At 34.9% G+C, this 11,712-nt stretch overlaps 1 protein-coding gene across 1 annotated transcript; it reads left to right on the top strand.

The window, feature by feature from the left end:
* Positions 1-4,899: 4,899 nt before the first annotated feature.
* LOC131149087 (zinc finger CCCH domain-containing protein 66) lies at positions 4,900-8,491 on the top strand. Its single transcript, XM_058099161.1, has 2 exons — positions 4,900-5,174; positions 5,908-8,491. Exon 2 carries the CDS (start codon positions 5,936-5,938, stop codon positions 7,970-7,972), a length of 2,037 nt encoding a protein of 678 aa, XP_057955144.1. The 5' UTR covers positions 4,900-5,174; positions 5,908-5,935; the 3' UTR covers positions 7,973-8,491.
* The last annotated feature ends 3,221 nt before the right edge of the window (positions 8,492-11,712 follow it).

The following is an 11,712-nucleotide window of genomic DNA, read 5'->3' as shown; positions in this document are numbered from 1 at the left end:
TCTTAATACTAATAAGGTTTTCATCTCAAAAAATGTAGTCTTTTCTGAAAATATTTTTCCTTTCAAGGCTTTTCCATCTAATCCTGACACTCATATTTTTTTTATTTCCTCCTACACCTTCTACCTCAGATTTCTTTTTAATTCTTCTGATATTTCTTCTAATCAACATCTATCATCTCCTCAACACCTCATCTCAGATCAGCATCCTTCACACCATCAAACTGATCAGCATTTTTCACACCATCAACCTTCTTTGACCAATGATCCTATCCCAAATATTGTTTTACCACAACTTAGAAAGTCTTCAAGAATTAAACAAAAGCCAAGTTACATGCAGGATTTTTATTGTGGTACTGCTTCACAGGTTCTAATTGCAACTCCCTCATCTACTATTGTTGATTGCTCTCCTAATAAAGGTATTTTATATCCCACATATGATTTTCTTTCTACAAATCGATTGTCTTCTTTTCATAAAGCCTTTTTAGTATCTCTTTCAGCCTCCACAGAACCCAAAACTTACAAATTGGCTACTTAAATTCCTGAATGGCAAGCTGCAATGCAAAATGAAATAAATGCCTTAGAATTAAATAAAACTTGGGAACTTGTTACTCTTCCTAAAGATAAACAGACCATTGGTTGTAAGTGGGCTTTTCGAATCAAGTATAAGGCAGATGAATTTATTGAGAGGCACAAAACTAGATTGGTAGCTAAAGGCTATACTCAACAAGAAGGATTGGATTTTTTTTGACACTTTTTCTCTTGTAGCAAAGATAACTTCCATTCGGCTACTACTTGCTATAGCTACTGTTAAGCATTGGCATCTTCATCAGTTAGATGTTAATAATGCATTCTTACATGTTGATTTGCATGAAGAAGTTTATATGAATTTGCCCCCTAGTTTGGTTGTCAAAGGAGAAAATAAAGTTTGTAAACTTTTAAAGAGTTTATATGGTTTGAAGCCAGCTTCTAGGCAATGGTTTGCTAAACTATCCACAACATTACTTGCATATGGTTTTACTCAAGGTAGCTTTGATTGTTCTTTGTTTATCTAGAAATCTAAATCATCTTTTATAGCTTTACTGGTCTATGTAGATGATATTCTTCTGGCCAGTGATAGTTTACTTGAAATACAGCTACTTAAGTCCTTTCTACATGACAAGTTTACCATTAAAGATTTGGGGGAACTTAAATATTTTCTTGGCTTGGAGATTGCAAGATCTAAAACTGGTATATCTCTTTGCCAAAGGAAATTTGTTCTCGATATGCTTGAACAAGCTGGAGTTCTTGGTGCAAAATCTACAACTTTTCCTATGGATTCAAACTTAAAACTCACTGCTTTTGATTCTGATTTACGTGAGGATCCTTCAGCCTATAGAAGACTGGTTGGCAATTATTGTATTTAACTTTAACTAGACATGATCTTGCATTTTCAGTCCAAGTTCTCAGTCAGTTTTTGGCCAAACCTGCTGTGAGTCATTTCCAAGCTGCCATTCGAGTTCTCAGGTACCTAAAGGCTACTCCTGGTCAAGGCTTATTCTTTCCAACTTCATCAAAACTGCAGCTCAAAGCTTTCTCTGATAGTGATTGGGTAGGCTATATTGACACTCGAAGAAGTCTCACTGGTTTTGCTGTCTTCTTGGGTGATTCCCTGATTTCCTGGAAGAGTAAAAAGCAAGCAACTATCAGCAGATCCTCTACTAAAGTAGAATATATGACACTTACCTCAACAACTTGTGAAATTCAATGGCTTCTTTATGCACTACATGATTTGTATATTCCCCATCAGCATCCAGTTTTGGTTTACACTGATAGTAAATCAGCATTGTCCATTGCTACCAACCCAGTTCAACATGAGAGAACCAAACATATACAGATCGACTGTCATCTTATTAGAGAAAAACTACAACAAAATATAATAAAGTTGTTCCATGTTCCTTCACGATTGCAATTAGATGACATTTTCACTAAGCCTCTCCGTTCTCTTCTATTTCATCATGGTCTTCGCAAGATGAATATTTAGAATATGCATATTCATCTTTAGGGGGGTGTTGGAATATTGCTTCAAGGATTGAATAAGTGGAATTAAAATCTAAGGTTAAGTTAAAAGAGGAGAAATTGAGTTAGTTAATATTGTTTTTTAATTAGTTATCATAGATAGTCAAGTTGTTAATTTCTTTTTTCTTATTTCTTGTATTGTATAAATACAACCATGTATTTTGTATTTTGTATTGAAGAAAAGTAAATTTCAGCAAATACAAAATTTGACACAAACCAAAATTTAATGCTCCAAATTCATGATTCCACTAACTTTATATTATTAATTTATTAAAATTCACTTAAATTCAAATTTAATGGGTAAGTTTCATAATTTCAAATCAATTATTTTTAACATGAATTACTTTATGACAATAATTAATTTTAAAATCAAATTATATACTGGAGGAGCTCACACGCAAAATTGTATAATGTAGTTTGCATCATATGGATAATTTTTAAAATTTAATAATTAAAAAAAATGCTGAGCAGGACAACGAAACCCCTCAATTTAATAATAATAAAATTTAAAAAATAATGCCATTTATTTTGACCGATATTTCAAACATCCACGCGAGAGAGAGATTCTAGAAAGTGGGCCACACTGTGACGCTCCGACAAAGCACGGTAATAGGTCAATTGTTTCAACGTTATCAATGCGCGACAAGCACCACTAGGGAAAGTGCACGGTCACGGTGCAACGGCCTCCGAAATAATGACGGACAAATGGTATCGCGAGCAAGGAAGAGGGCAACCAATCTGACGGTACTGTGTCGTCCGTTTAGCGGGCCTCAGGAGCAACGCATTTCCAGTTTTTGTGCGGAAAAATAACAGACAGTGACTCTAGAACAATCCCAGGGACGGAAGAGCTCCATTGATTAGCAGTCCGACGGTGCAGATGCGTCCGCGTCGTCCTCCAAAAACCCGAAACGCGTAAAGTGTGACGACCCGAAATCGCGATCCGGCCCACCTTGGCCGGGCCGTTTCTGCGGAAGACCTCCCACGCGCAGCTACACGCTTACGGCGGTTATATATTATTTATTAAAAATAATAATAATTACGTAGCCGGTGATGTCACGTCATTTTCTGTCAGCAAACTAATTATAAATAATTAAAAATTTTATCAACTCAAAAATTAAAAAATATTGAAGACCACACAAATATTTAATTTTTGAGACATTTATACCCCTAAAAAAATTTATCATTTTATAAAATATGAAAAGAAATATTTGTCTTCTTAGCAACTCAAGAAATATTTTTATAATTTTTATAACCTTAGAAGTCTCTTTGGATCAAGGATTTTAGTTGAAAAAAAAAAAAATTCCTTTTTTAGGATGGTTAAAATTTAAGAAAAATCAAATGCAAACAATGTGTAAAATCATATTTTTATTAATTAATTGGGTACTTTTTTTTTTCTTATTTTCTTGGTAACTAAAAATGAAAAGTGAAGTCTTTCGTATTTTCCTTTCTTTTTCTAAGGATTTTTTCAAGTTCCAGATAGGCATTAAGAAATGTGAGTATTTTGTAATCAAAATTCAAGGGAGATAGTTGTCTTTTGTTCTTAATTTAAATTATTAAAAAATACAATGATTATTAAAAAGTCAATGAAAAATTTTATGATATTATGGGAAATGATTTCTATTTTTTATTTTAAATTTTTAAAGAAGTACAAATTATTTGCATACAAAAATGGAAAAACAAAAAAAAAAAGTTGTATTGCTTTATAAATTTATTTCTCAATTTTCTAAATTTGTATAGCGCACTTAGAAAATATTTTTTATTAATTTGGAAATTTCTTGTTCCTCACTTTGGAGCATGAAATTTGAATTTATAATATAGTATAAAATTATTTTAAGTTTTTTTCAAAAATCCAAATCTAAATCTTAAAATTTATGATTTTAAATCTTATCGTATCTAATTTTTTAAAAATTTAAAAATAAATTATTTTTAAGAATATTTTTAAATTTGAAAATATAACTTTTTTAAAAAACTCTCCTATACAACAAAAACAAATGCTTCATTTTTTTTTTATCTTTTTACTACAAATATTAAAAAAATTGGAGAATAAGTTGAATTTTATAATTTGTAAAAAAACTAAAAATAAAAAAATTGAAATACTTTTCACAACTAAATGATTTCATTTTTTTCCTTTCAGATCATTATAAGATAGTTTGAACAAAAAAGATATGCACGCTATTATTTGACTCTTAAAATCGAAATTTTTGTTATGTTAACAATTTTGAGTTTCAGCACTCAAAGAGGATGAAAGTGAATGTGAAATAAAAAATGATTACGATAAAATACTTAAAAATAATAAAGTAACAAATCATATAATTGCAAGTGTACATGATATTTTAAACTACCAATTACATTTTTGGTTCTAAATAAACTCTGAAGAATAGTTATCCAACCTAGTCTAATTGCATCATTAACTATTTCCAATCTTTGGATTTTTTTTGACTATTGAAAATGAGGGCTCGGTTTTATATATTCAAAATATAAGACGATCAAATAAAACTATCTAATAATTTCTTAAAATTTAGGTACATCTTCTATCATGTGTTAACATCTATCCAAAAGTATTAATTTTTTAAAAAGGTTTTATTGGAGGTCTAATTGCAGTGAGAAACAAATTATTTTTCAATTTATTTAATTTTTTTAATCTCTTTTTAAAAATTAAAGCATGAAATTTTGGATATAAAATATCTTACCTGTCCACTTCAATTTAAATGGCCAGATGTTTTCACATGATTGGTTTGTGACGAGGATGGCATAAAAGTCGGTTACATTAAAGTTTTTCTCAAGATATTATAGAAAAGGTCGATCCTCTTTAATTTCATGTGCATGTAGATTTCATTTGAATCTGCATTTGCATTTGCATTTGCATGTGCATTTGGGTTTCATTTGGAGAGTGCTGAATTGGAAGATAAGAAGAGAAAAGGAGAGCGGGGATGCGGAGGAGCGGGAGGCAGCGTCGTTCGTGGGCTCGTCTTTTTGACCCGACAGGCTTAAGAAAAGAAAAAAGAGAGAGAAAAGTCTCTCTCTCTCTCTCTCTGCTTAAAGTAAAGCAGAGGCTGCGTTCGTCGACCAGCTCCGCCTGTCTTCCTTCTTCTCTCTTTCTCCGGGTTGAAGCAGTTGAGGTATGTTTATTGCGTCTATTTTCTTCATTAAATTCATTTTGTTGTGTGCAAAGATGGGTTTGTATAGTGTTTTTGCGGAAAGGAATTGATGGGGTTTTGGGTCTTGACGAAGAAACCCTAAAAGTCTTGTTTGGTTGCTGAGAAAAGTGGTCATTAAAGTTCCCAGAAGGGTAATTATTAAAGTATGAGTATTGGGTTTCTCTCCATTATTTCTGGGTTTCTGCGGGCTGGAAAATTTGAATTCTATACTGAGCTGAGCGGATTAGGACGTCTTGGTTAGCTTGTCAGGAGATTCGATCAAGCTTTAATTTTCTGTGTTCTTGCTCTTTTTTCTCGTTAGCCACGTTGTATTTGTGATGTGTAGCGATACGTGTTGATAATCGTTTGTGTTTAGGATTTAATGGTTAAGGGTTGAAACTTTTATGTGTGAGTGAAAACATCGGGGCTTAGATTTGTCACCCATCGTTTTGATGCTGTGGAACTGTGGAATTTTGTAATTTTCTCTTCCCTCGGTTTCCTGTACATGTATATTCTTTATTTTCTGTGCTGCTTTTGAAGTTTTTTGTTTTCGTTTCCTTTTAGCCCCTTTTCTGTTTCGCATATATTTTTTGTCAAACGAGACATATCCCCGTATTGTTTTCTTTGGGATAGCTAGCTTTTGTGATTTTCTGATGATAATTTGTAGAACGTTTTGTGGGTGTTTGTTGATAGAATGATTAATATCCTTGTGCAGTGGTTCTGAAAGGGAACTTTTTTCCGCTATGGGGAGTGAATTTCATAATAAGTTATCAGTTTTGCTTGAATTATCAGCATCGGATGACCTGATTGGCTTCAGAAGCGCTGTTGAAGGAGAGGGTCACGATGTTGATGAGGCAGGCTTGTGGTATGGGAGGAGACTAGGCTCAAAGAAGATGGGGTTTGAGGAGAGGACACCCCTCATGATTGCTGCCATGTTTGGTAGCAAGCAAGTATTGAATTATATTCTTGAAACAGGTAATATAGATGTTAATAGGGCTAGTGAATCAGACGGTACCACAGCTCTCCACTGTGCAGTGGCTGGTGGCTCAATCTCTTCGCCTGAGGTTACTAAGGTCTTGCTTGATGCTTCTGCTGATGCTAATTCCATTGATTCTAATGGAAACCAACCCGCCGACTTGATCATCCCTGCTCTGAATTTGAGCTTCAATTCACGAAGGAAAACCTTGGAGGTTCTGCTGAAAGGAAGCAGTGGTATTGGAGACGTGTGTTTTTCTTTGGAAGAACAGCAGCCACGTATTGCGATGCAGCAGAGTTCAAAGGATGGGACGGAGAAGAAAGAGTACCCCATTGATCTCTCCCTCCCGGACATAAAGAACGGGATATACGGGACAGATGAGTTTAGGATGTACACATTCAAGGTGAAGCCTTGCTCCAGGGCCTATTCTCATGATTGGACAGAATGCCCGTTCGTCCACCCAGGGGAAAATGCAAGGCGACGTGATCCACGAAAATATCATTACAGTTGTGTCCCATGCCCAGAGTTTCGGAAAGGGTCATGCCGACAAGGGGATGCCTGTGAATATGCACATGGGATTTTTGAGTGCTGGCTTCATCCTGCTCAGTATCGAACTCGTCTCTGCAAGGATGAAACTGGGTGCACCAGAAGAGTTTGTTTCTTTGCTCATAAGTCTGAGGAGCTTCGTCCGGTGTGCCCTTCTACAGGTTCTGCTGCGCCTTCGCCCCGATCATTCTCAGCCAGTGCTGCTTCTCTGGACATGGGATCAATAAGCCCACTTGCTCTAGGTTCTCCATCTGTGTTAATGCCGCCTTCATCAACTCCACCCATGACTCCAACAGGAACCTCTTCTCCTATGGGTGGAGCTCTTTGGCAGAATCAGCCTAATCTTGTGCCCCCCACCTTGCAACTCCCAGGCAGCAGATTGAAATCTGCCCTAAGTGCTAGGGATATGGATTTGGATGTTGATTTACTTGGGCTGGAAAGTCATCGTCGGAGGCAGCAGTTGATGGATGAGATATCTGGTCTCTCCTCCCCATCCAGCTGGAACAGCCCTATTGGTGCAGCTTCTGCTTTTGTTGCTTCTGGAGATCATCGATCTGGGGAATTCACCAGGCTTGGAGGGGTGAAGCCTACTAACCTTGAAGATATTTTTGGATCTCTCGATCCTGCCCTTTTACCTCAATTGCAGGGACTCTCACTGGATGCTGCTGCCACACAGTTGCAGCCTCCAAATGGACTCCATATGCGACAAAACATGAATCAGCAGCTTCGCTCAAGCTACCCCACCAGCCTCTCATCTTCCCCAGCTCGGGCATCAGTATCATTTGGGGTTGATGCATCTGGGATGGCAGCTGCTATGGTTTTGAGCTCGAGATCAGCTGCCTTTGCAAAGAGGAGCCAGAGCTTCGTGGAGCGAAGTGCAGCAAACCGTCACTCTGGGCTTTCTTCTGCTTCTACCACCATAGTGCCTCCTACCCTTTCAGGTTGGGGCTCCCCTGATGGAAAATTGGACTGGGGCATCCAGGGAGAAGAGTTGAATAAGCTGAGAAAATCTGCTTCCTTTGGGATCCGAAGCAGTGGCAGCAGTCTTGCTGCGGGTGCAGCTGTCCCAATGCAAACAACTGAAGATGGGCCAGATGTGTCTTGGGTTCAACCCTTGGTTAAGGATGCCCCGCCTGTAAAACCTGGCCAGCTTGGTCTTGAGGAGCAGCTGCAGTATCATCTCAACAGTGGGGGCACGGGGGCACTTCCACCTTGGCTGGAGCAGTTGTACAAAGAGCAGGAACAAATGGTGGCTTAAAAAAGCAACATTAGCCTCCATACTTTGTTCCTCATTTGACATTTTAACAAGCATGTTCGTTATTTTTTGAATTTTTGTTACTATTATTCACCGTATGTAGGTGGAAGGAAATGGACAGAGCACAACACACAACACAGCGAAAGGGGAGGAGACATAGAAACCCAGCAGGTCCGAGAAGAATTATGCTTCGTACCATTGTTAGGTATTTTTAGCATTATGGAATTTCTGTTTATCTCACCTGGCGTAGAGTAATTAAATTCATTTCGAGTTGAAATGTGACATTAGCCTGATCTTTTGAGCACGAGCCTGAAGATGGGATCAGTTCAAAGCGGCTATATAACTTGAATGTGGAAGTGAAAATTTGCAAGCCTACCATTTTCATTGGTTAATTATTATATTTTGTACTGTATTGTAATGTTTTTTCTTTTGAAGGAGGGGGAGCAAATTGATGTTTGTGAACTTTATATGTATGTACTACAGGCTGTTAAATTGATTCCTCAATCATGTTCTTGTATCAAATTATATACGTGTCCCCTGCTGCCTGCTCATCTTTTGTGCTTGCCTGTGTATGTGCTGGCTGTCTTAAGCTCCCATTTAATGAATGATTACAGTTGGAATGCTTTCATTCTGTTCAGTGTGCTTTCCTTGTCTTTGAGAAAAAAACAAATGCAGAGGAATGAAATAACTCTCATTTAGTCATTTAGGTCAGTGTTTTCCTTCTTTTTGATCCCAAAATTCCCTCACTTCTATACGCTTTCTCTAGATTTCTTCAAACAATATGTCTTGGGATGAGAATCCAATTGTATTTTCATCAATCCTCTCTTTTGAGTTTGTGTGTATGTAGATATAATTTAATATAAAATTAAAATACAAAAATTGTATATTTCAAATAAATATTAGGGCAAAAGATACTTATTTGCCCTGATGTGTCTGACAAAAAGAAAAGCTAAGGCGATTGGTGTCTTTTGTCAAAAAAAAAAAAAAAGACGATAAAAAACTGGGGTATGTGTGGGCAAACTTTTGAATAATCTGATAAACCCTTCAAAGCATGTTCAAAGGTGGGCTGTGAAGCCCTATGAGAATGTGGATTGTGGACCATCCTTAGCTTGCTTTTTTCATGCCCCTTGAATCTTTAGTCCAACTTTTATCATTCAGGTATTTGATAGTGGCATGAGCACTATAATAAGAAAAAAGAAAAGAAAAGAAAGCAGGAAAGTATGCGTGTCCAAACAGGAGGAGAAGGATTGATAAGCATGTGTTGGATCTCCTAGCTTTGTCATTGATACTTGCATGATATAATACAGATATATTTTTAGGGTGTTCAAAAATAGACAACAGAGAAAAAGTTATAGTTAGTTATTTGTCAATTATAAGTTAGGTGTGAATTACTTTTGTAATAACTGGGTTATCAATTACTGATAAAATAGTTAGCAATTGGTTACATGTGAATATATATATATATTACTTTTCATAAGTAGAATTTTTATAATGTTAGAAAGTAAAAACCTAAGAAAAAGTTGTATTTGTACACTCATCTTCCCTCAGATTTAGTTAAAAAATGGAGACTTTTCATAAGATTTTCAAAAATGTCACAAACCTTTCTTTAGGTTTGTCAAAAATACATAGACCGACCTTAAAAAACTTGTCTTTTGGTAAAATGTAAGGAAAAATTTATATCTTTCTGATAAACTTCAAATTAGGTCTTTAGAATTTTTGAAACCTTAAAGCACTAAACTTCAGGATATGTCTGTGCATTTTGCCCTTCATATTATGTGTTAGTTTAGTAATAGAAATTTTGGATAGTTGAAATTAGAAATAGTTATCTTTTATTTGTTCCATTATTTGGATTGATAAATATATTGTTGTACCATTTCTTTTATGATAATTTTTTTCTTGCAAAATCCAGCAACTGTTAAAGTTCAGTGGGGAAAAAATAATAAAATGATGATTTTACTCTTTCACTCAATTTTGATAAGATAAATTAAGAAAATAACATTAATTCAATAAATTAAGTTGGAAAAGGTGATCAATTAATTACAATATATTTTGAAAATTAAAATTATAAGTGAATTGAACATCTAACAACTAAGTCACGTCAATTAGTTGACATAAGCATGACAGTATAATTAAATTTTCATTTTAAAAATAAAAAAATGAAAATAAATATTACAAATAATTTAGAAAAATAATTAAATAATTATATTATTACAAAATATATGTTATATACACGTAATAAAAATTAAATGATTAAATATATCTTTAACAAATAAAATATAGTTTTAAAAAATTAATTTGGATCAAACGGTTGGTCGAATTGTAGCTTACTTTTTGAGTTTAGTTGAATATCAAATTTAATAATATAAAAACATGAATAAAATTAAGAAAAGTCAAGCAAATTGTCTCAAACAATTGTCAACCAATTAATATAAATTTGTAATTTTATTTATCTATTTAGCATTCTATTTTTGCACAAAGAATAACTAACATTCATTTTTTAATTTTAATTTTTTAAAAATAAATATTTATTATTTTAATTCATCGTCTCGTCCATGAGCGGTGTTCTTGGGCTCGTCAACGAGTCCAGACGTCTCCTCGACGAGACCACGTGGCAGGTTGATTATAAATAAGGAAAAATCAATTTTCGGAGAAGGAAATTTTATTTTCTTCAATTTCTCTCTTTGAGCCACAATTCCTCTGCCTTCTCTCTTCAATTTCGGGTCGGATTTAGCTCAGTTTGACGATCGGAAGCTACCACGAGACTCCTGAGAAGATTCTCTGCAATATAAGCGGAATGGATTTTCGATTTGAGAAGTTTGAGAAACATCCCAAAATCAAGGTAGGTGAAATAATTTAAGGTTTTATTATTATTTTGAGATTTGGAGCCTAGGAAGTATTAAATGAGTATTTTCCTGAGATTTGAGGAAGTTGGAATTTTCGGAATTTAGGGTCTCGTTTTATTAATATTAAGTCGAATCCTGAGGAGCAGGTAAAGGGAAATACTTTATAACAGTATTTTTATTAATTTTAAAATGACTAATTTTGGGTATAATTTTTACATATTTAGGTGTAATATTCAGAACCATGTTGGTATTGAAAATACTATTTTAAATATATATTATATTGGGAAAAATCGTATGATTTGAAACCATCCTTGTTAATTAAATGGTTGTGAGCATTGTGGAATGATGAATCATTGTGACTGCGAATATTGTTTGGCTGTGATTTTTGCTTGGTTGAATATATTGGTTGGTTGCGGATACTGATATCGTGTATACTGTGGTAGAACTATGGATGTGTTGAGTGATTGATTTTGCTATTGGTTTGTGTGTAGTTCATGTGAATTGCGATATAGTGTTGGCAGTGGTATGAGGATGTCGTTATATCGTACCTGGTATAATCGTCATATAACGTTGCAGTGGTATGAGTAGGTTGTTATATGAACATTTATATTGGAAGATAAATATTGGCAGTGGTATGAGGAGGTTGTTTACCTATTTACCATGAATAGGGTGGTTTGTGTTGTAATCTGTGTGATTGGTTAGTCCCGTGTGGACCAGTTCTATGTGAACATGTATTTTTAATATAGATGATAGTCCTGTGTGGACGTTGTATTCTGTGTGTTTATGGACCCTGTGTAGGTATGATTGAAGACTGTGTGGATTGATTGTGGTATGCACATTCATGTGGAACTTGGTGTGGGATGATTGACATTGGTTGTAAGTAACTTTAATTAAGTATTT

Source organism: Malania oleifera, chromosome 2, assembly GCF_029873635.1.
Source record: "Malania oleifera isolate guangnan ecotype guangnan chromosome 2, ASM2987363v1, whole genome shotgun sequence".
NCBI lineage: Eukaryota > Viridiplantae > Streptophyta > Magnoliopsida > Santalales > Ximeniaceae > Malania > Malania oleifera.
The sequence above is the reverse complement of the archived record's forward strand: the minus strand, read 5'-3'. Positions and strand labels throughout refer to the sequence as shown.